The sequence below is a fragment of the Glycine max genome, chromosome 1 (genome assembly GCF_000004515.6).
Source record: "Glycine max cultivar Williams 82 chromosome 1, Glycine_max_v4.0, whole genome shotgun sequence".
NCBI classification, from domain to species: domain Eukaryota; kingdom Viridiplantae; phylum Streptophyta; class Magnoliopsida; order Fabales; family Fabaceae; genus Glycine; species Glycine max.
The window spans coordinates 23,856,550-23,877,933 of NC_016088.4; the positions used below are offsets into that span (position 1 = coordinate 23,856,550).

General features: G+C 37.6%; 1 protein-coding gene across 1 annotated transcript; it reads left to right on the plus strand.

Moving 5' to 3' along the window:
- The first annotated feature begins 6,011 nt into the window (after positions 1-6,011).
- On the plus strand, positions 6,012-21,148 carry LOC100810836 (dihydrolipoyllysine-residue acetyltransferase component 4 of pyruvate dehydrogenase complex, chloroplastic). Its single transcript, XM_003517930.5, has 6 exons — positions 6,012-7,147; positions 7,759-7,950; positions 8,061-8,148; positions 8,247-8,317; positions 8,438-8,521; positions 20,731-21,148. The coding sequence occupies exons 1-6, from the start codon at positions 6,302-6,304 to the stop codon at positions 20,833-20,835; spliced, it is 1,386 nt and encodes a 461-aa protein (XP_003517978.1). The 5' UTR covers positions 6,012-6,301; the 3' UTR covers positions 20,836-21,148.
- The last annotated feature ends 236 nt before the right edge of the window (positions 21,149-21,384 follow it).

Here is a 21,384-nt window from a genome sequence, read left to right on the forward strand (position 1 = left end):
GCATGATTTTAGAGGAATCATATAGTATTGGTAAAATTGATACCTATTTTCCTCATGGTAGACCATTTCTTGTTCTTGTGATATAAAACATCTATCATTTTATTTTGTACTTTTTAATGTTGAAGAAATCTTTCCTTTCCAGATATAAAGAAAATTATTAAACCTGCTCGAAATGAAGAGGTTTTTATATCTTTATGTTCTTTGCACGAAATATATTTTAATTTTTAAACAGAAGACTTAATCAAGATAAGTATTAAAAAGTTTTTCAAAACTTTGAATAGCACATGAGTTTTTGACAAAACCTTTTACCAAAGAGTTTTTACTCTCTGGTAATCGATTACCAGATTGTTGTAATCGATTACCAGTAGCAAAATGGTTTTGAAAAAGTTTTCAAATTGAATTTACAACGTTCCAATTATTTCAAAAAGCTGTAATCGATTACAATGTTTTGGTAATCAATTACCAGTGCATTTGAACATTGAAATTCAAATTCAAATGTGAAGAGTCACATCCTTTCACACAAAAGCTTTGTGTAATCGATTACACTAATTTGGTAATCGATTACCAGTGTTTGTTTCTGAATAAATCAAAATATGTAACTCTTAAAAAGGTTTTTGACTTTTCAAATTGGTTTTAAGTTTTCTAAAAGTTATAACTCTTCTAATGTCTTCTTGACCAGACATGAAGAGTCTATAAAAGAAGGCTTTGTTTTGCATTTTCAATTAATTCATTCTTCATTCTTACTTTTCCAATCAATCCTTTACAAGCCTTGAATCTCTTTGAACTTCTTCTTCTTCTTTGTACCAAAAGCTTTTTGAAGTTTTCTGGTTTCCTAAACCTTGAAAACTTGTGCTATTCTTCTTTTCATTCTCTTCTCCCTTTGCCAAAAAGAATTCTCCAAGGACTAACCGCCTGAATTCTTTTTGTGTCTCTCTTCTCCTTTTCCAAAAGAACAAAGGACTAACCGCCTGAATTCTTTGTGTCTCCCTTCTCCCTTGTCAAAGAATTCAAAACGACACAGTCTGAGAATTCTTTTGATTCTTCCCTTTCCCTAATACAAAAGTGTTCAAAGGACTAACCGCCTGAGAATTCTTTTGTATCCCCATTCACAAAGTATCAAAGGTTTAACCGCCTGAGATCTTTGTCTTAACACATTGGAGGGTACATCCTTTGTGGTACAAGTAGAGGGTACATCTACTTGGGTTTGACTGAGAACAAGAGAGGGTACATCTCTTGTGGATCAGTTCTAGTGGAGGGTACATCCACTAGGTTCAAAGAGAACAGGGAGGGTACATCCCTTGTGGATCTTTGCTTGTAAAAGGATTTTTACAAGGTTGAAAGAAATCTCAAGGACCGAGGTCCTTGAGGATGATGTAGGCACGGGTTGTTGCCGAACCAGTATAAAAACTCTTGTGTATTTGTTTCCTTCTTCCCTACTCTTTTACTTTCCGTTGTGCATTTTATTTCCGCTTTTACTTTCTGTTAATATTCTCTTCTACTCCTCATTCTCTTAACAATTTAGTAAAAGCCTTAAAAGAGTAATTTTTAATTAGTAAAGGTTTAGGAATAATTAATTCAACCCCCCTTCTTAATTATTCTGAGGCCACTCGATCCAACATCTTCATGTCTGGTCAAGAGGACCATTTAGAAGAGTTATGACTTTTAGAAAAACTTAAAACCAATTTGAAAAAGTCAAAAACCATTTGAAGAGTTACATCTTTTGATTTATTCAGAAACAATCACTGGTAATCGATTACCAAATCAGTGTAATCGATTACACAAAGCTTTTATGTGAAAGGATGTGACTCTTCACATTTGAATTTGAATTTCAATGTTCAAAGGCACTGGTAATCGATTACCAAAACATCGTAATCGATTACAGCTTTTTTTAAATCAATTGGAACATTGTAAATTCATTTGAAAAAAATTTCAAATTCATTTTGCTACTGGTAATCAATTACAATAATCTGGTAATCGATTACCAGAGAGTAAAAACTCTTTGGTAAACATGTTTTGAGAAAAATCCATGTGCTACTCAGTTTTTGAAAAAACCTTTTCATACTTATCTTGATTAAGTCTTCTCTTGATTCTTGAATCTTGAGTCTTGAATCTTGATTCTTGGAAGCTTGATCCTTGAATCTTGATTCTTAATTCTTGAAATCAACTTTCCTCTTGAATCTTGAAGTGTTCTTGATTCTATCTTGAACATCTTGAACTCATTCTTTGATTGACCTTTGAGCTTTTTGTCATCACCTTTGTTATCATCAAAACATCTTTGAATCAATCTTGATTCATCATGAAGGTTTGCTTCTACATACCAGAAACGACACCATTGCTAACAGAGAATGCTTGAGCGACTACATCGAGGTAAGGGATGAGTTACTCACGCTTAAGGGATTAGAATGAACATTTGTAGGGATTCCTAGAGGATCATTTTTTGAATTATTTTGGGTTGTTTTATGAAATTCATGAAACGATTGTGTTTGACGGACCCAATGATGTCCCGATGCAAAATTGTTGTTTATTGATAGAGTTTCTCTTGAACAATTGGATGGTTCACTGAGCATGATTTTAGAGGAATCATATAGTATTGGTAAAATTGATACCTATTTTCCTCATGGTAGACCATTTCTTGTTCTTGTGATATAAAACATCTATCATTTTATTTTGTACTTTTTAATGTTGAAGAAATCTTTCCTTTCCAGATATAAAGAAAATTATTAAACCTGCTCGAAATGAAGAGGTTTTTATATCTTTATGTTCTTTGCACGAAATATATTTTAATTTTTATTCAAAACATTAAACATTCATAGGTGTCACAACCTATCCTTCGGCGGGAGGGTGAGGCGAAAAGAAAAAAAGGCATCTTCTCATGAAGAAAACGCGTAGAGTCGCCACCAACATTTATTCGGGAAAACGTTAGAAAAACCAAAACAAGGTCTGTGAATTTTGAAAATAAGGGTTCGGGAGTTATTTACGCACGAGGAAGGTATTAGCACCCCATGCGCCCGTCACAAGGGACGACAACCTTTAATCGAGTGTGCAAAACATGACTTCAAAATTTTGTATTTTCCCTTTTTATATTTTTATTTTTTTGGGGTCGACAAGGGCATTGCCCTTGCTCATATGTATCCTCAGGTGCGATGAGGAATTCAGACTTACGTAGTTCTTTAAGTCCGAAAGTTTGTGTTAAATTGATTTTATGTTTTTTTGAAAGATTGATTTTAATTGCGAACAAAAGTCGTTTAAGACGTTGGACCTTGAAACGATGTTTTAAACTTTGAAAAGTGGAGAGAGTCATTAAGGCGTTGGACCTTGAAACGATCTTTTGGTTTTTGAAAAGAGGAGAGATTTTTTAAGGCGTTGGACCTTGAAACGATCTCAAGTGATATTTGATAAAAAGAAGTTAGTTATGAGTTGATTTTATCTTGGTTTTGTTTACTAACTTTCAATCTCTTTAAAAGATGACTTATGTAACTAATGATCGGTTAAAAATACACAAAACAACAAAGAGGCCCCTAAGGGCGCATAGATCATATCCAAATCCTTAAAAAAAAACTAATCGGATGACGAACGAAGAACAATGTAAAAGTTGATTACAATCGTGATTTGGTAGCGTCCTCGCCTCGTTTTCTCTTCTTTCTTCTTCTTCTTTTCATCTTCTCTCAATATCCTTCAATGCTGAACCTTGGAACCCTTTACTCAGCCTCCCTCACGCCTATTTATAGCAAAAAATGGGACTTGGTGAACTTGTAGCTCGCCCCGGCGAGCTGATGCTTCACTCTGAAGTAACTTTGCTCGCCTAGGCGAGCTGGTTACTTCACCCCTAAGCTATTTGGGGGTCCAGGCGAGCCAGAGGCTAGCCTAGGTGAGTCAGGGCCCAGAGAAAATGCTTGAAATTACCTTTTTGCCCCTCCCTTGGGTATTTTCCGCATCCTTGACCAAAATATTGAATGATCCTTCGTCTTGCGCAGTAACTGGTGTCGAACAGCTCAAGTCGACTGGCGAGAATCAAAATATCCATGAATGATAGTTCCCAAACGAAATTAGGATATGACAACAGGTTACGTAGTATGTTTTTATATAATATGTTTCTTATTTATATAAATATATATGAGCATGTTTATTATTATTATTATTATTATTATTATATATATATAGTTACACTTAATACGTTGGTTATATATATATATATATATATATATATATATATATATATATATATATATATATTTAGTATTACATGTAATTGTATAGTGGTGTGTTATATATATTTGATATATGTAAATATATTTATAAGTATTCAAGTTAGATATGTTTTGTTATTGTTATTATACACGCTTATCTATTTGTTAACTATATTTTGTAGTTAGTTAAATTGTGAGATGTTAAATTGTAGACATGAGATATGATTGTGAATTAAATGTGTGATTAATACTTGATGTGATATTACTTATGTTGTGAGTTGTGAATTATACAATAACCCGACTGATGTTTATCTTGAAAAAATTGTTTATGCGCAAAGTGTTGAAAGAAAAATGTAGGGTTCCAAGTTAGGAACCTGAAGTGTTAAATTGTAGCACAATGTGTTAAACGTGTTTGAAATATAAGTGTGAGGTTGTGGGTATTGTATAATTCATGAACCGTGTCTGCATGCAAAAAAAAAATTATTTTTAGGGTTGGACTTGAATCAGAAAGGTGAGACCCTAATAGATTTTTTGCAGTCTAGGTCTTGAGGGTAAAAACACTCGATTTGAGTACTCTTTTAAGCATATGTTGATCCCATATGGCTGGAACATTCTCACAAAACAGAATGACCCTGACTGGTCACCTTATGATTTTACTTAGTGAGAGTAACCTGACATACCAATTGTGTGGTGTGTCTTGTTATGTACTCTTAAGCGCCCGCCCTAGTATGGTTTTTCACTGACATGGTATCATATTGCATATAGGCTTGAGTCTTAGTATAATTGTTGCATAACACCTATGAATTGTTTATTATAAAATTTGTGAGTGTTGTTATGTCTTGACTTGAGTGTGTGATTCATGTGTAATGTGATTGGTGATTAAAACAAGGTCTTTTTTGAGTAGATTTCATAAATTCTAGCACTTGAGAGGGTATGAGACATAGAGAAGAAGTGAGGATGAAGAAATGAGAGAAAAGCAAGAGTTTTTAGCAAATAAGAGGTTTTAGAGAGTTTTTGGAGTGGGTTTAGGCTAACCCATTTATGCTTTTTCTTGTGCTAAGCCTAAACTATAGTGCCCAAACATCATGTAAACCATCAAACCCATAACAACACCTAAACAACATATAATTAATTTTTCATATTCATTAATTAATCTTTATTTAAACACTTAAATTTAAATTTAATTTCTCTTATATTTTAGTTATACTACTTATCATATATTATGAAAATCATAGTGCACATGGACAAAACAGTATTTTATTTAGTAACATGATTTAAATTTAATTCTTCTTCCATTTTTCATCAAACACTTGGTCACACAAAAAAACTACCATGTTACACAACACATTTTTTTTTTTTAATTCTTTTTTGCAGAGGATATAAGAATGGAAAATGGGTTGTTTTCCGTTTCTCTCGCTTGGTTCTTTTCACTGTTCTAAACATAAATGCAAACATCTTTCATAACAAAAAATTGAATCTTAGTTTATCACGCTATGACAATGCCTTCGTTCAAACCCAAAAATGTTAGTAATATATACAATATATATTTAAGTTCATTTAAATCATATATTTGTACTCAAATATAAATTTATGAAAGATTATTTTTTTTCAAAAGGAAAAATATTTTTTATCCTTTATACATTCAATCAAACATTTTCAAGGTCTCTTTACTTTTATATTGATGAATTTAGTCATCAAACTTTTAAAAACATGTAGATTTAATATTCATTCCTAAGTAGTAAGAATTTATCATATTTTTAAAAACTAAGAAAAATTAAATCTACATATAAAGCTACACAAATCTTAAACTCTTGATTATGTGGAAAAAAAAAATCTTAACTCTTGATTCAAAGTATAAGAAATTAGAAACTTTATTTATTTTTTCTTTCTATTTTCAAACTTCAAATAAAAAAGGCCGCGTGGGTTGTTGCCAATGCTAACGTTGGCGATGTAAACAGAGTGGAGCAGCTCCAACTGCCAACCAACTCTCCTTCGACTTCTCCGCTTTCTTTCTTTCCTTCTTTCTATTTCCTTCTTTTCATTCACTCTTTCACATTCACTCCCTTTCTTCCTTCCTTCCGTCATTCCCTTCAAACCCTTCCATTCTCCTCACCATGGCTTCGCCCTTTCTCCCCGCCAAAACCAATTCCGCCACCCTCTCCTTCTCCGCCGCAGTCCCCGGCCGCCGCCTCCACTTCGCGGCGTCTCCGTCGCATTCCCCTCGACGGAGGTCCTCCCTGACGGTGAAGTCGAAGATCAGGGAGATCTTCATGCCCGCCCTCAGCTCCACCATGACGGAGGGAAAAATCGTCTCGTGGGTCAAGTCCGAGGGCGACGTCCTCTCCAAAGGTGACAGCGTCGTCGTCGTCGAGTCCGACAAGGCCGACATGGACGTCGAGACGTTCTACAATGGCATCCTCGCCGTCATCGTTGTCGCCGAGGGCCAGACCGCCCCCGTCGGTGCCCCCATCGGCCTCCTTGCGGAGACCGAGGCCGAAGTTGCCGAGGCCATGGCAGCCGCCAATTCTGCTCCAACTCCACCTCCCAAAGCTTCCGATACTTCTCCGGCGCCGGCACCGGCGCCGGAAGTCTCTGATTCACCACGTAAGGCGGTTGCAACACCGTATGCCAAGAAGCTCGCGAAGCAGCACAAAGTGAACATAGGTTCGGTTGTCGGGACTGGTCCGTTTGGAAGAGTCACTCCTGCTGACGTGGAGAAGGCCGCCGGTATTTTGCCGGCGGAGAGCAATGTAGCTCCGGCGGCGGTGGATTCGGCTCCACCGAAAGCTGCTGCTGCGGCTCCGGCGGCATCCTCGGCTTCAATTCCAGGTTCTAGTGTTGTGGCCTTTACGACAATGCAATCTGCGGTTGCGAAGAACATGGTGGAGAGTCTCTCTGTGCCGACGTTCCGTGTTGGGTACCCAGTTACCACTGATGCACTTGATGCTCTGTATGAGAAGGTATTTTTATACTAATAGCTTAATAGAGTCAATTTAAATAATTTTTTCAGTAAGCCAAGTGGATATAATTAAAAATTAAAATACATGAATTTTTACACTATTATTTAATCATAAATTATCATGTATGATAACACCACCGTTTACTTTTGTAATGATTATTTTAAAAATAATATTTATGATGATTTTTAATTGGATGATAGTGATAGGACATAAAAATTAAACTCATGGTTGTATAAGTTGATTTTGACTTATAAAAGAAATTTGATTCATTTTGTTTTCCTTTCCTTTAAATGCTTATTTAGAAGTTTATTGGTAAAGTTCTTTTCAGTTATAGTTGTCTAAGATTTTAAATTACACTTGCAGTTGGTGTTGCATTGTGATTACTGAAATTTTTTGTTGTAATTGTGATTGCCATGTGCTATTGGGTATGATGGTGCGTTGTGATTACTGAAATTACAATTCCAGCCGCAATACTGGGGCCTACAAAAACATAAACATAGTATTGCGGCTGTAATTGGGATTGCAGACCCAGACTGCAATTTTATTGAAATTGAATATGAGAGTTTCAAGTTTTACAAATTTTGTTCTTGTTATTGTTGATGCATTTTCAGGTGAGAAAAAAGGGTGTGACCATGACAGCGATTCTGGCCAAGGCAGCTGCAATGGCACTCGTTCAGCACCCAGTGGTGAATGCCTCGTGCAAAGATGGGAAGAACTTTGCCTATAATAGTAACATTAACATTGCTGTTGCTGTGGCAACCAATGGTGGTTTGATTACACCGGTTCTTCAGGATGCAGATAAGGTATGTGATTAGTGAATTGGATAATTGTTCTGAATCAGAACAGTAATTGGAGAATACAAAATTGTGTTTCAGTTCCTTAGTTAATTGTTTGCTTACTTGTTTTGTTACAGTTGGACTTGTATCTTTTGTCCCAAAAATGGAAAGAACTAGTGGAAAAAGCTCGTGCCAAGCAATTGCAACCTCATGAATATAATTCAGGTTTCTTGACGATTTGTGTATTTTGTAATGTTGTTTCTCTGTGAGACTGGAATCTTTTAGTCTATAAACTTAATTGTGCTGTTTTGTTATGTCTTCAGGAACTTTCACACTTTCAAATTTGGGAATGTTTGGAGTTGACAGGTTTGACGCCATACTTCCTCCAGGCCAGGTGAGTTGGTGACCAAATGAACAATTGAATTTTGACTTTTGATTTAATAGATTGAGGCTCAGTTTTGTGGCAATTTGACCTTTGATTTTATTTATGTTAAGCTTTTCCATTCATGTTTAGGGGGCTATCATGGCGGTTGGAGCATCAAAACCTACTGTCCTAGCAGATAAGGATGGTTTCTTTACTGTAAAAAGTAAAATGCTGGTGAGTAATATGATTATTTCTCTAAATTTATTTTTAGGTTAGTATAATCGACAAGTTTGTATAATTGATAGTCAGGCACTTATGCTTAGGTGAACACAGAAACAGTGTTTTTTATTATATAAAAAAATCATATGAAGACAATTAGTCTTGCATAATATTTGCATGATGGTGTTCTGCTAAAAAACTATATTGCTCTAAAGCCATACCCTAAACCTTAGGTTGCATATGCCTGCTGTTATGCTTAGTGTTTCTGAAGGATAAATTATGTGGGCATCATATGATATGAATCGTATCTCAAGTCTTCATACAACATATTTTGTTTATTATTTTATTTAAATTATTAAATGGACCACAATCATGATCGAGAGAAAAAACATTGATACGAACAAAGGATAGTGGTGAGCCTTGTTTTGAGGACAAGGGACCTTCTTACTTACTACACTAAATCACTTTGATCAAATTCATTCTGCTATTTTATTCATATATTTGTGTATTTATAAGGATAGTGGGTTGTATCATAACTAAATTGATTACATTCCACTACTAATAACCTATAACAGCATTTGGCATTTTCCTAAGACATACTACCGCTAGTGCTTCTTGCATACACTACACGAAATCATCCAAATAAGCTGGTTTGGTAGTGCTCCTCTTGGGCCTATTACTGTTGCTTCTTCCTATCATTCCCTAACCCATCAAAAAGACATTGTCCTTAAGATGTTGGGTGTAGGAAAACAAAACCTGAATCCCAAATTAAAGTGGGTGTAGGAATGAGTGAATGAAGATCGTTGCGGAAGCAGAGCCATTTGGAAGTGACAACAATGGCATAGACGGTGAGAAGGAAGGGGTGGTCGAGCTCAATGTCCCTGACCTTGGTGACAAACACAACGAAAAGGGATAAGCGGAGGTCGAAGGGAAGGATGTGGCAGCTGGGGGAGCTCTGTGCAGAACCGGTGACGGGCGACTTAGCGGGGGTCGGAGGAGGGTGCATGGTGCTTGGCGTTAACGGGGAGGTGGGAAGGGAAGGCGACGTGGTTTCTACTATTGGTGGTGGCTTTGGAGAGGAGGAAGATGGGAAAGGTTGGTTGGTTACCTTGGGAAGCAGAGGCGGCATGGTTCTGGTTGGTGGTGGTCACTTCGCCGAAGATTAAGATGGAGAGGGTTGGCTGGGTACCATGATATTCAATTTTAGGAGAATGACATCGAGTTTGGAGTCCATGGAGGCTTGGGTCATGGCAAAGTGGAGTTAAGTTGCAGCGAGTTTGGCCATGGTGGCCTTGAGGTGGTCCAGGCTGGCGGAGGAAAGTTTGGTGTTCGCCATTGGAGAGTGGCAGGTCGAACCAATTGATACGAACAGAGGACAGTGGTGAGTCTTGTTTCGAGGACAAGAAACCTCCTTACTACACTAAATCACTTTGATCAAATTCATTCTACTATTTTATTCATATATTTGTGTATTCATAAGGATAATGGACTGCATCGTAATTGAATTGATTCTCCACTATAACAGCTTTTACATTCCACTACTAACAACCTATAACAACATTTGGCATTTTCCTAAGACATACTACTACTAGTGCTTCCTGCATACACTACACGAAATCATCCAAATAAGCTGGTCTGGTAGTGCTCCTCTTGGGCCTATTGCTGCTGCTTCTTCCTATCATTCTCCTTTGTTCGTATCAATTGGTCCGACCTACTGCTCTCCAATGGCGAACGCCGAACCTTCCTCCGCCAGCCTGGACCGCCTCGAGGCCGCCATAGTCAAACTTGCTACAGCTCAACTCCGCTTCGCCACGACCCAAGCCTCCATGAACTCCAAACTTGATGCCATTTTCCTGAAATTGAATACCATGGTACCCAGCCAACCTTCTCCATCTTATTCCTCTGCGAAGTCACCACCACCAACCGAAACCATGTCGCCTTTGCTTCCCAAGGTAACCAGCCAATTTTTCCAATCTTCTTCCTCTGCAAAGCCACCACCAACAGCAAAAACCATGCCGCCTCCCCTTCCCATGGTAGCTTCCCACCTCCCCATTAACGCCAAGCACTATGCACCCTCCTCCGACCCCCGCCAGGTCGCCAGTCATCGGTTTTGCACGGAGCCCCCCAGCTGCCACATCCTTCCCTCTGACCTCCACTTATCCCTTTTCGTTGTGTTCGCTGCCAAGGTCAGGGACATGGAGCTTGACCACCCCTTCCTACTTCCTACACCCAACACCTTGAGGACAAGGTGTTTTTGATGGGCTAGGGAATGATAGGGAGAAGCAGCACTAGTAGGCCCAAGAGGAGCACTACCAGACCAACTTATTTGGATGATTTCATGTAGTGGATGCAGGAAGCACTAGCGGGAGTATGTCTTAGGAAAATGCCAAATGCTATTATAGGTTACTAGTAGCGGAATGTAAAAGCTGTTATAGTGGAGAATCAATTCAATTACGATGCATCCCATTATCCTTATAAATACAAAAATATATGAATTAAACAACAGAATGGATTTGATCAAAGTGATTTAGTGTAGTAAGGAGGTCCTTTGTCCTTGAAACAAGGCTTACCACTGTCCTTTGTTTGTATCAAGCTCTTTGCTATGAAATCTTGTATCTTAGATTTCATAATTCATACATAAGAAACCAGATTTATAGGTGTAACAACCCGCCTCGTCGCTAAGATATCAACACTCTAATATGCAATAATTTCAATTTTTATAAAAACTCCCTTAATCTACTTATGAAAATAGAAGTAATTTTGTCCCAACATACATTCACTAAACCATGCACGTTTACTTAGATGAATATATATATATATATATATATATATATATATATATATATATATATATATATATATATATATATATATATATATATGAACAACAATTTAGTACACGTCATCCACATGAGGTAAAATTAAATTTGTTCATACATATGATTAAAATCCAAGTTTTACATCTTTGATTCAATAAAATAAAACTTGAAAACCAACTACGGAGGAGTTGATCACAAAACACAACTCCCTCCCAAAATAATGTCAACGTCATCACGTCGGCTCGGCGGCTCCTCACCAGAATCTTACTCCCTGCACCCTGCCACTGTCATTCTGCTCCCACGAACATTGTTCGCGATCATCACAAGTATCAACCACACGATACAAAATTGCAAGGGTGAATTCATTATAAAAAGAATCAATACCAAATCCAAATAACAACAATTAGCAAGAAACATAGGTAAAAATTATGAGCTTACACAACATTCATTATTCAACTCACATCCAACAATTATTCATCATCCATATTCAACAATTTCTCACCATCCATTCATGGATCCAATCAAGACCACACATAATGATGCATGCACTTGACTCAACTCTCAGATGCAATGTGGTACATACCAACAACCAAATCTCAGGAAATAGCCTAAGCGTGTCCACACGACACTCTCACTGAGGGAACCATGTAGAGTTCTTCGAGACCACCCGGTTGTGCACGTAACTACCCCCCACCGTAGGTGATCAGCTTGGAGGCCCAAAGGAGTTCCCTACCAGGTGACAAGCCCCCTCAGTACAAAGTACACTCTGCCACAGTTACTCTATTTCCTGTGTCGTATGAGCTATGAACATGACCAAAAGCAAGTGCTAAAGACCATGGACCAATTAAAGCGCCTAAGCATCCCCTCGGAAATGCTTAGATTCTTTAACCACGCTTGTCACCCATGTCTGGGTCATCCGACAAGGTCAGTGCACTTAACCCCCCATGACATATACTACATACGACGTATGAACGTGGCCCAAAGCAAGTGCCAAAGACCCTGGAAGGTCAGTGCACTTCGTCCCCCACGAACATACACAACATCCAACATATGAACGTGGCCCAAAGCAAGTGCCAAAGACCCTGGAAGGTCAGTGCACTTCACCCCCCACGAACATACAGAACATGCACATGCCAATGCATTTCCAACATCAATCAATATTCCATTTTCACATCATTCTTAACATAGACATCATCTCGTCTCAATGACATTATCAAAAACAACAACAACCTCATTTCATATTCATATAATTATCAACAATACCATCAATTCATGTTGACATGGTCTTTATTAACGTCATCTCAAATCACACACACACACACACACACACACACACAACACACACACACACACACACACACACACACACACACACACACACACACATATATATATATATATATATATATATATATATATATATATATATATCACATCCCATTCGTCAAAACATAGTCTTTCCTGAAAAACCAGCATGCATATCAATAACAATTATATTGCATCCCATTAGTTAAAAACATCATTTTCTATAAAAGAAAAATCAGCATGCAACAGGGACATACAATTATCCTCATAGCTAGGTTCCCTAACCCTAACTATGCTGTTAAAACGGTGAATTTTATAATAAACTCCCCTCACCTATTGTGAGCCACTTGCGGGTTCCTCATCACGTCACTTGGAGATTTCTTTTTCTTCTCCGCTTGTCAGTTCCACGCAATCCTCTACCATACCAAAACAAAGGAGACTTAATATGGATTTCAGAAAACAAAGCTAATAACAATGCTCTGGGTCAAACACCCACGTCACTACATAAAAGTACTGAGAGCATTTCGGGTTTTACAAAGGGACATCATTTGGAAATTCTGACCATGCAAATGTGACCGGGGTTCAGTGTAGGTCATGAAAATAACACCCATGTCAGAAAAGGATAACGTTTACAAAGTCTCTTTCTCTAGGGTTTTTCAAAGGAAACGTAAAACATGCAATGGCGGTTCCAAAGTTAGAAAAGATACAAAGACAAGCTGAAACTAACAAGAAACACGCATAGAACCATGGTTACCTCGAAGGAAAATAAAAGGTCAGATTAGGGTTTCATTCTCTACCGAAACCGCGAGGCAAGTTGGAAGATTTTGCTTCGGTTGAAGGGTTCCTCTCGGTGTGCGGTTTTAACGGAGAACAACGGCGGTTTATGGTGGCTAATGGTGGATGTGAGTGATGGAGAAAGAGCTTGAAACGTTGGAAATGGATTTGGAAGAAAGAAAGAGAAGAAAATGACGTTTTTCCTAAGCTACTTGGATTACAAGACTTAAAACGCACAAGTGAGCAATGCTCTCGGAAATGAAAATGTCGCGCACACTCTAGATATCTTCCCAATGATCCCAACGGTCAGATCGTGGAAAAGTGTCTTGTGAAGCTGCAAACCCAATTTTGAGAAGATCCAACGGTTAACAAAGACTGAACAACATTTTTACCGAGGCAGCTTCATGTAGCTTCCTTGAGAAGCTTCATTAAGAGGCTTCCCCAAGAAGCTTTCTCGTGGCTTCTTTGAGAAGCTTTCTCAAGAGGCTTCTTTGAGAAGCTAACGCTTTAACTACTAACACCCTTTTAATAACTAAACTCACCTCCTCAAAAATAATTACGAATAAAATAACACAACAAATATAATCAAACATCAAACATAATTATTAATAATATATAGATATATATCAGGGTGTTACAGTAGGCCTTCCTAAGCTATTGCAATTGTTATCTAGAACTTTTTCTTCCTCTCTGCTCATAAAAACTATCACCTTCATAAACTTTTTCACTAGGCTTTTAACACGCTAGATGTTAGAAACTGTAGCTGGATGGTTTGACTGATTCTTAGTAGCTAAGATGTATCTTAAACTACAACATAACCTTGTTTCTTGTTCTTGACTGACTTATGATCCCACTGTACTCATGTTGCTTGACATACTGTAAATGATTAGACTTGTTTTCTTTCTTGTTTACTATTGAATTCCATTATTGTATTCATCCACATTGAGGACACACCTCTAATGACAAAACCTTTCTCTATAGTCTATAATGTGTTTGTTCTGAATCTCTCTACCTGATTCATTGCTAACTAAATATTGCCTATACATATAATCATTTTGAACGCTATTGATTCCTTTCATAGTCAATGAACAAATATGGTCCTTCTAGTGGAGGTTATAGAGAAACTAGTGTGTGTGTGTTCTCCTTTTCTTTTATAAACTTTGAAGTTAAAATTATTTCAAGGAAATTGTTTTCATCATGGTTTCTAAAGGCAGCTTGTCAATTTTACCCCCTTACCTGTCGTACTTTCTACAATTCCCCATCAGATGAATGGTGCAACCTGTAAATAAATTTCTTTAATTCTTTGTTTCTATGGCACAATGGTATACCATTGTGCCTTGGTGACCAGTTGGTCATGGGTTTGAATTCGGAAATAGCCTCTTTGCATATGCAAGTGTAAGGCTACATACAATGACCCTCTCTGATAGGGATGAGAATGAAGTACATAAACAATTACAAGTTGACTATAATAAAAGGAAAAAAAGGGAATTAGTTTGTAACTGGGGGCAGTTTAGGGACAGTAAAAGTATTTGTGGTTTTTTTGTAAGTGTGGGTTCTGATATTATAAATAGGCCTTGATAGGAAAAAGGGGAACAAATTTGTGTAATTGAAAATTGAGCTTGGCTCTTTGTCACAGGGTAAACCCTTGGGGAAGGAGCAATCTCTCTAATTCTCTGTCCTTTTCTTACCAATCAATAAAACTTTTTTCTAATTGTTCTCTTGTCATCTCTGAGTTCCTAACAAGTTGGTCCGACCTACTAGATTTGAACCAGCATTGGGGTATTGGGGTACACAAGTTTTTTTTTTTTGGTTCTATCCAAACCTGTGAAGGGAGACTAACTATGAGTATGGACCATTTTTCTTAATTGTTAAATTTTACAATTTGCTCAATTAATATAATCAACCATTACATATTTGAATATTAGAAACTTGTTTTGTTTGGGGTAGTAAGAAGAGTAGACCAATTAAGAACCTAAGCAATCATCATTTTTACTTTGTAATCATAACTTAAAATAATCACTGTGGATGTATTTGTATTCTTGTCTATCAAAGGTTGTAACTCGTAATTGTTTCTACTCTCTTAGAAATCAACAATAGCATTTGTCTTAACTCTTAAGCAATGTAAGCATGCAAGAAACTTTGAATCCTTTGTTTCCTTTTCCTACTTATATGCACAGTTGAGCAGACTGTATTAAAAATTCACAAATTTATGATAGCAGCAGTTCGTTGAACAAAAAGGATATATAATAGTTTATCTGATCCTATGTATTAAGCTATATTTGGCAATTAGTTATATTTGGCAATATTTTAATGTGCAAATCAAAGTTGATTCCATTAATAGCTATTTACAGCTATATTGTAATTAGGCACATGTGTAATTGGTAAATGTATATATCAGAGGCACAATTTTAGGATGAATTGCAGGTGCACATTCTTGTATATAAAAAATGGCCCCTTGAGGAATAAAAGCATCTGAACCATTCTTTTACATGGTATCAGAGCCATGGAAGAAAAAGAAGATCGACCAAAGTCTTCTGTGGGAGGAGACGACCATTGTTTTACAAGTCTGATCACGCAAGTGCAGTTGCGGGGTGAAAACTATGATGAATGGGCTCGAGCTATGAAGACTTCTTTGAGAACAAGAAGAAAATGGGGTTTCATTGACATAACCATAACAAAACCTGAAGAAGGATCCTCTGTGATGGAGGATTGGTGTACTGTCCAAGCCATGTTGGTATCATGGATCTTGAATACAGTAGAACCTTCTTTGTGACAATCGTGTCTTATTTGGAAACCGCCAAAGAGCTTTGGGATGACATAAAGGAGAGATTTTCAGTTGTGAATGGTCCATGCATTCAGCAGCTGAAACTAGACTTGACCCAACGCAAACAAGGAGGTTTGTCCATGGTGGCTTATCACGGAAAGCTGAAGGCTCTATGGGATGACTTGGCCAACTATGAACAACTATCGACCTGTACTTGCAAAGGCCTCACGTGCGGTGTTGCAGCAAAACTTGAAAAACGCAGAGAAGAGGAACGAGATCACACTTTTTTTATGGGCCAAGATGATGGGCTCTATAGAATGGTTCGTTCCAACTTGCTAGAAGATGTACTCTATTCTAGAACATGAAGAAAGATTACGGATTATCACACGAAGCAAAGAAGAAAGAATAGAAGTCATGGCCTTAGCTGCTCAAGCAGGTGCAAGGATTAAAAGGCGTGAGAAAAGAACAGATCTGTCTGCACGAATTGCAACAAATCTGGTCATGATGAAGTAGGTTGTTTCTTGCTGATTGGATACCTAGAATGGTAGGGTGATTGTCCCAGAAATGATGACAAGATAGGTGGACGAGGAAGAGGTCAGAATCGCACTGAAGGTACTGGATCAAACAGTAGATGTGCACAGAAGGGTCCAGTAAATGCTCATGTTGTCCAAAACTTGGGATCCAACATTAGTGGAGATATGGAGAATTCTGGCATGACAGGATTGAGCAAGGAGCAATGGCAAACTCTGGTAGAATTGCTTAACAATTTGAAGGTCACTCCAAATGAAAGCATGATTGGTAAAACTAAACTCAATTCATGGATCCTTGATAATGGGGCATCTAATCACATGATAGGAACCTTGCAACACCTATGTGATGTATGGAAAGTGCCTGGGTGCCCTGTTGGACTTCCTAACAGGCACACCGCCACATCTACTAAAGAAAGAACAATAAGGCTTGTTGGTGGTTTAAGACTTGAAAACGTGCTTTATGTGCCTCAGTTGAATTGCAACTTAATTTCTATATCACAATTATCAGATGAATCCAATTGTAATGTCCAGTTTACTGCTAATCTATGTGTGATACAGGACCGCACTTTGAAGATGCTGATTGGAGCGGGTGAACGAAGGGATGGACTCTACTTCTTCCGGGAAATTTTGAAAGTGAAGGCTTGCAGAGTTGAAGGGATAACTTAACTAGAAGTATGACACAAGCATTTAGGACATCCATCTTGGCAAACTACTCAATTAGTCTCTAATCGTAGTAGGAATAAAGTTAGTGATACATGCCAAAGAGCTAAGCAAACTAGAGAAACATTTCCATTGAGTAATAATCAAGCTTCCAATACATTTGATTTGATACATTGTGATTTATGGGGATCTTATAGAACTCCTTCTTCTTACGGTGCTTCATATTTTCTTACCATTGTCAATGATTGCTCACCTGCAGTTTGGGCTTTTTTGTTGATTGATAAGAAAGAAGTATCACGGGCACTTACAAATTTTTTTGCTATTGCAGAAAGGCAATATAAAAAAATGGTTAAAACTATGAGAAGTAATAATGGAACAGAATTCATTTGCATGAAAAAATATTTTCATGAGCGTGGGATAGTTTTCCAACCTTCTTGTATAGGAACACCTTAGCAAAATGGCAGGGTCAAAAGAAAGCATCGGCATATCCTCAATGTGGTGCGAGCTTTGTGATTTCAAAGAAGTTTACCCATTGAATTTTGGGGCGAATGTGTGTTGACAACATGATACTTGATTAATCGTACTCCAAGCTCAGTCTTAAAAGGGAAAACTCCATATGCAGTATTGCATGGCCAACCCCCCCTCTTATACTCACCTACGTATCTTTAGGTCCTCGCGTTTTGCATGCAACCAAAATACAAACGGAGACAAATTTGCAAGTCGTAGTCGTTGGTGTGTCTTCATGGGGTACCCTTATGGGAAAAAAGGGTGAAAAGTCTACGACCTTGAGACCCATGAATTCTTTGTGTCATGAGACATAACTTTCTTTGAAAACCAATTTCCATTTCATCACACCGAAACTGCACCAACTCTCTCAATCTCCATCACTGAAGAAGCTGATCTGGAGAATCAAATTGATGACAAAGCAACCAATCAAATTGAGTTGTCTACAGAATAGTTTCTTGACGATAAGGGGGATATTTACACTACGGAAGTTGTTGTAACATATACTATTGTGATTCCAGAACCTCCAGATATACAGATCCCAAACACTCATGATGAGAATGAACCATTGGGGCGTGGCTGTCATGTCAAATATCCACCTACTCAATTACAAGACTACGTCATACACATGATTAAGAAGTTATCTCCTTTCACTCGTTCATCGGCTTAATCTCATTTTTTCAGGTGCATCCTATCCTATCTCGCATTATGTAAATTGTGAAAAATTTTCTTTGCCACATAGACATTTCCTTGCAATTATTATTGCAGAAAAAGAACCACTCTATTTTCATGAGGTAGTGAAAGATGCTCACAAGAAAGAAGCAATGCAATCTGAGATTCAAGCTCTTGAATGAAATCGTACGTGGACCATGCAACAACTACCACCCGAAAAGAAAGCTCTCAGGTGCAAATGGGTGTACCGCATGAAGTATCACTTGGATGGGACAATTGAACCTTTTAAAGCCCGGTTAGTTATACTCGATAATCATCAAGTAGAAGGGATCAACTACACTAAGACATTTGCGCCGATTGCTAAAATGGTCACAGTGTGTACTGTCTTAGTAGTAGCAACAACAAAAGCTTGGGAACTTCACCAAATGGGCATGCACAATGCGTTTTTGCATGGAGATTTGCATGAAGAAGTGTTCATGAAAATGCCTCCTGGATTTTCAGCTTCACAATCGGACATGGTCTGCAAGCTACGAAAATCACTTTACAAGTTAAAACAAGCTCCACGCTGGTGGTTTTCCAATTTCTCTATTGCTCTCAAATCCTTTGGATTTCAACAATCATATCTTGATTACTCTCTGTTCATTTTGCATCGAGAAGACACTCAACTTGTGGTTCTTGTCTACGTTGACAATTTGATCATTACTGGCAATACTCCTTCTGCCATCAAGCATTTTATGCTCTACCTCAGTACATGTTTTCATATGAAAGATCTTGGTATTTTGAAGTATTTTTTGGGTATTGAGGTTGACAGAAATCCTACGGGAATTTTTCTTTGTCAGCATAAATATGCGCTTGATATTATATTTGAAGCTGGTCTCCTTGGTGCTAAACCCGCTGCCACTCCATTAGAGTAGAACCATTGCTTGTCACTTGCTATAGGACAACATCTTTCAAATCCCGAGCAATATCGACATTTAGTTGGGCATTTGATTTATCTGTGTTTCACTCAGCTTGAGTTGTCATACAGTGTCCACCTTCTATCTCAATTCATGCAACAACCCTGAATAGAACACCAGGAAGTGACACTACGAGTGGTTCGATTCTTAAAGGGTAATCCAGGACAAGGAAATGCGACTTGCAACTTCATGGGTGGTGCAACTCCGATTGGGCAAGTTGCCCTTTGACCAGACAATCAGTCATTGGATGTCTAGTGCAGCTTGGTGACCCTTTTATTTCCTGGAAAACAAAGAAACAACATACAGTTTCTCGGTCTTCTACTGAGGTTGAGTATAGGTCTATGGCAACCACTACATGCGAGTTGAAATGGTTGAAAGGGATCCTCTCCAACCTAGGGGTCGTCCATGACAAACCCATGACCATTCGTTGTGATAGTTAGGCCGCTTTGCACATTGCCAAAAATCCAGTGTTTCATGAACGCACCAAACACATCGAGGTAGACTATCACTTTGTTCGGGATGAGGTTCTCAAAGATAATATCCGCCCCAGCTATGTTCCTACTACTACTCAACTTGCGGATATATTCACAAAGCATTGGGGAAACTGTAGTTTGAAGCTTTCCTTGGCAAGTTGGGTATTCGAAATCTCCATGCTCCAACTTGAGGAGGAGGGGGGGGGGGGTATTACGCTATATTTGGAAATTAGTTATATTTGGTAATCTTTTAATGTGAAAATTAGAGTTGATTTCATTAATAGTTATTTACAGTTGTATTGTAATTAGGCACGTGTGTAATTGGTAGATGTATATATCAGAGGCACAATTTTAGGAGGAATAGCAGGTGCTCATTCTTGTATATAAAGAATGGCCCCTTGAGGAATAAAAGCATCTGAACCATTCTTTTACACTATGCAAAAAGATTCTGTTGAAAAAACCTAGGTTCACTCCATTTACTTTGTGATAAGTCCTTTTCATAACACGAACTGAGTTTTGAAATCTGGGACTATTTTATATATTGTACTTGTTAAAACAAGAATGGGATGAGTGCCCAATTGTTCTGCATTAGAGAGTAATTTCCAATGACTTCAAGTTTTTTGAGATTTTTTATTTATTTATTGTTTTGATTAAATGTATGCTTCTTTTAAGAGGTACAAGAACAAAGACATCTTTTAACATATGTGGGATTGTAGTTATTTATATCTGAGCATAACATTAATTATCTTTCAACTTTCCTTTGTCAGGTAAATGTAACTGCTGATCACCGAATAATCTATGGGGCTGACTTGGCTGCATTCCTTCAGACATTCTCAAAAATCATTGAGAACCCTGAATGCCTAACATTGTAGTCATTCAACACTTTGACATAATTATCTATCTTCGATCATCCACAAGGGATTACGAGTTGATAGCTTTCACTGAGCAGACTCTAGCGAAATATACCTCATTATGTGATTATCTTGTAATTTCACAGTTTTATTGTTATATATTTCCAGGGTCTTTCTGAAGGAACATTTTCTTGATTTTCAATGGGAGGAACAACTTTGATTTTTTTTCCCGCTGAAGGAAATTGTAAACCAATATCTATGGCAAGAAACAAGGAGAGTGAATTATGCTTATGACTTACCAATAAAAAAACCTAGTATTCTTTTCATATCATAATTTTGTGTAGGGTTCTAAGATTTGGTTCGTGCCAACATTCATTTCTTTAATCATTTATTCATTTTCCTTAGGTTTAAGAGGGCTGCTGGGCCGGTAGTCCACTACCAACATATTTTTTTCTCATTATTATTGTTCTTGTTGTTATATATAAGTAGCAACGAAGTAACAAGTAGTTGGTCCGAGTGGTCTTGGATTCAATCCCTTTAAACAAGGTCTCAGGTTTGAGTTTTGTGGAT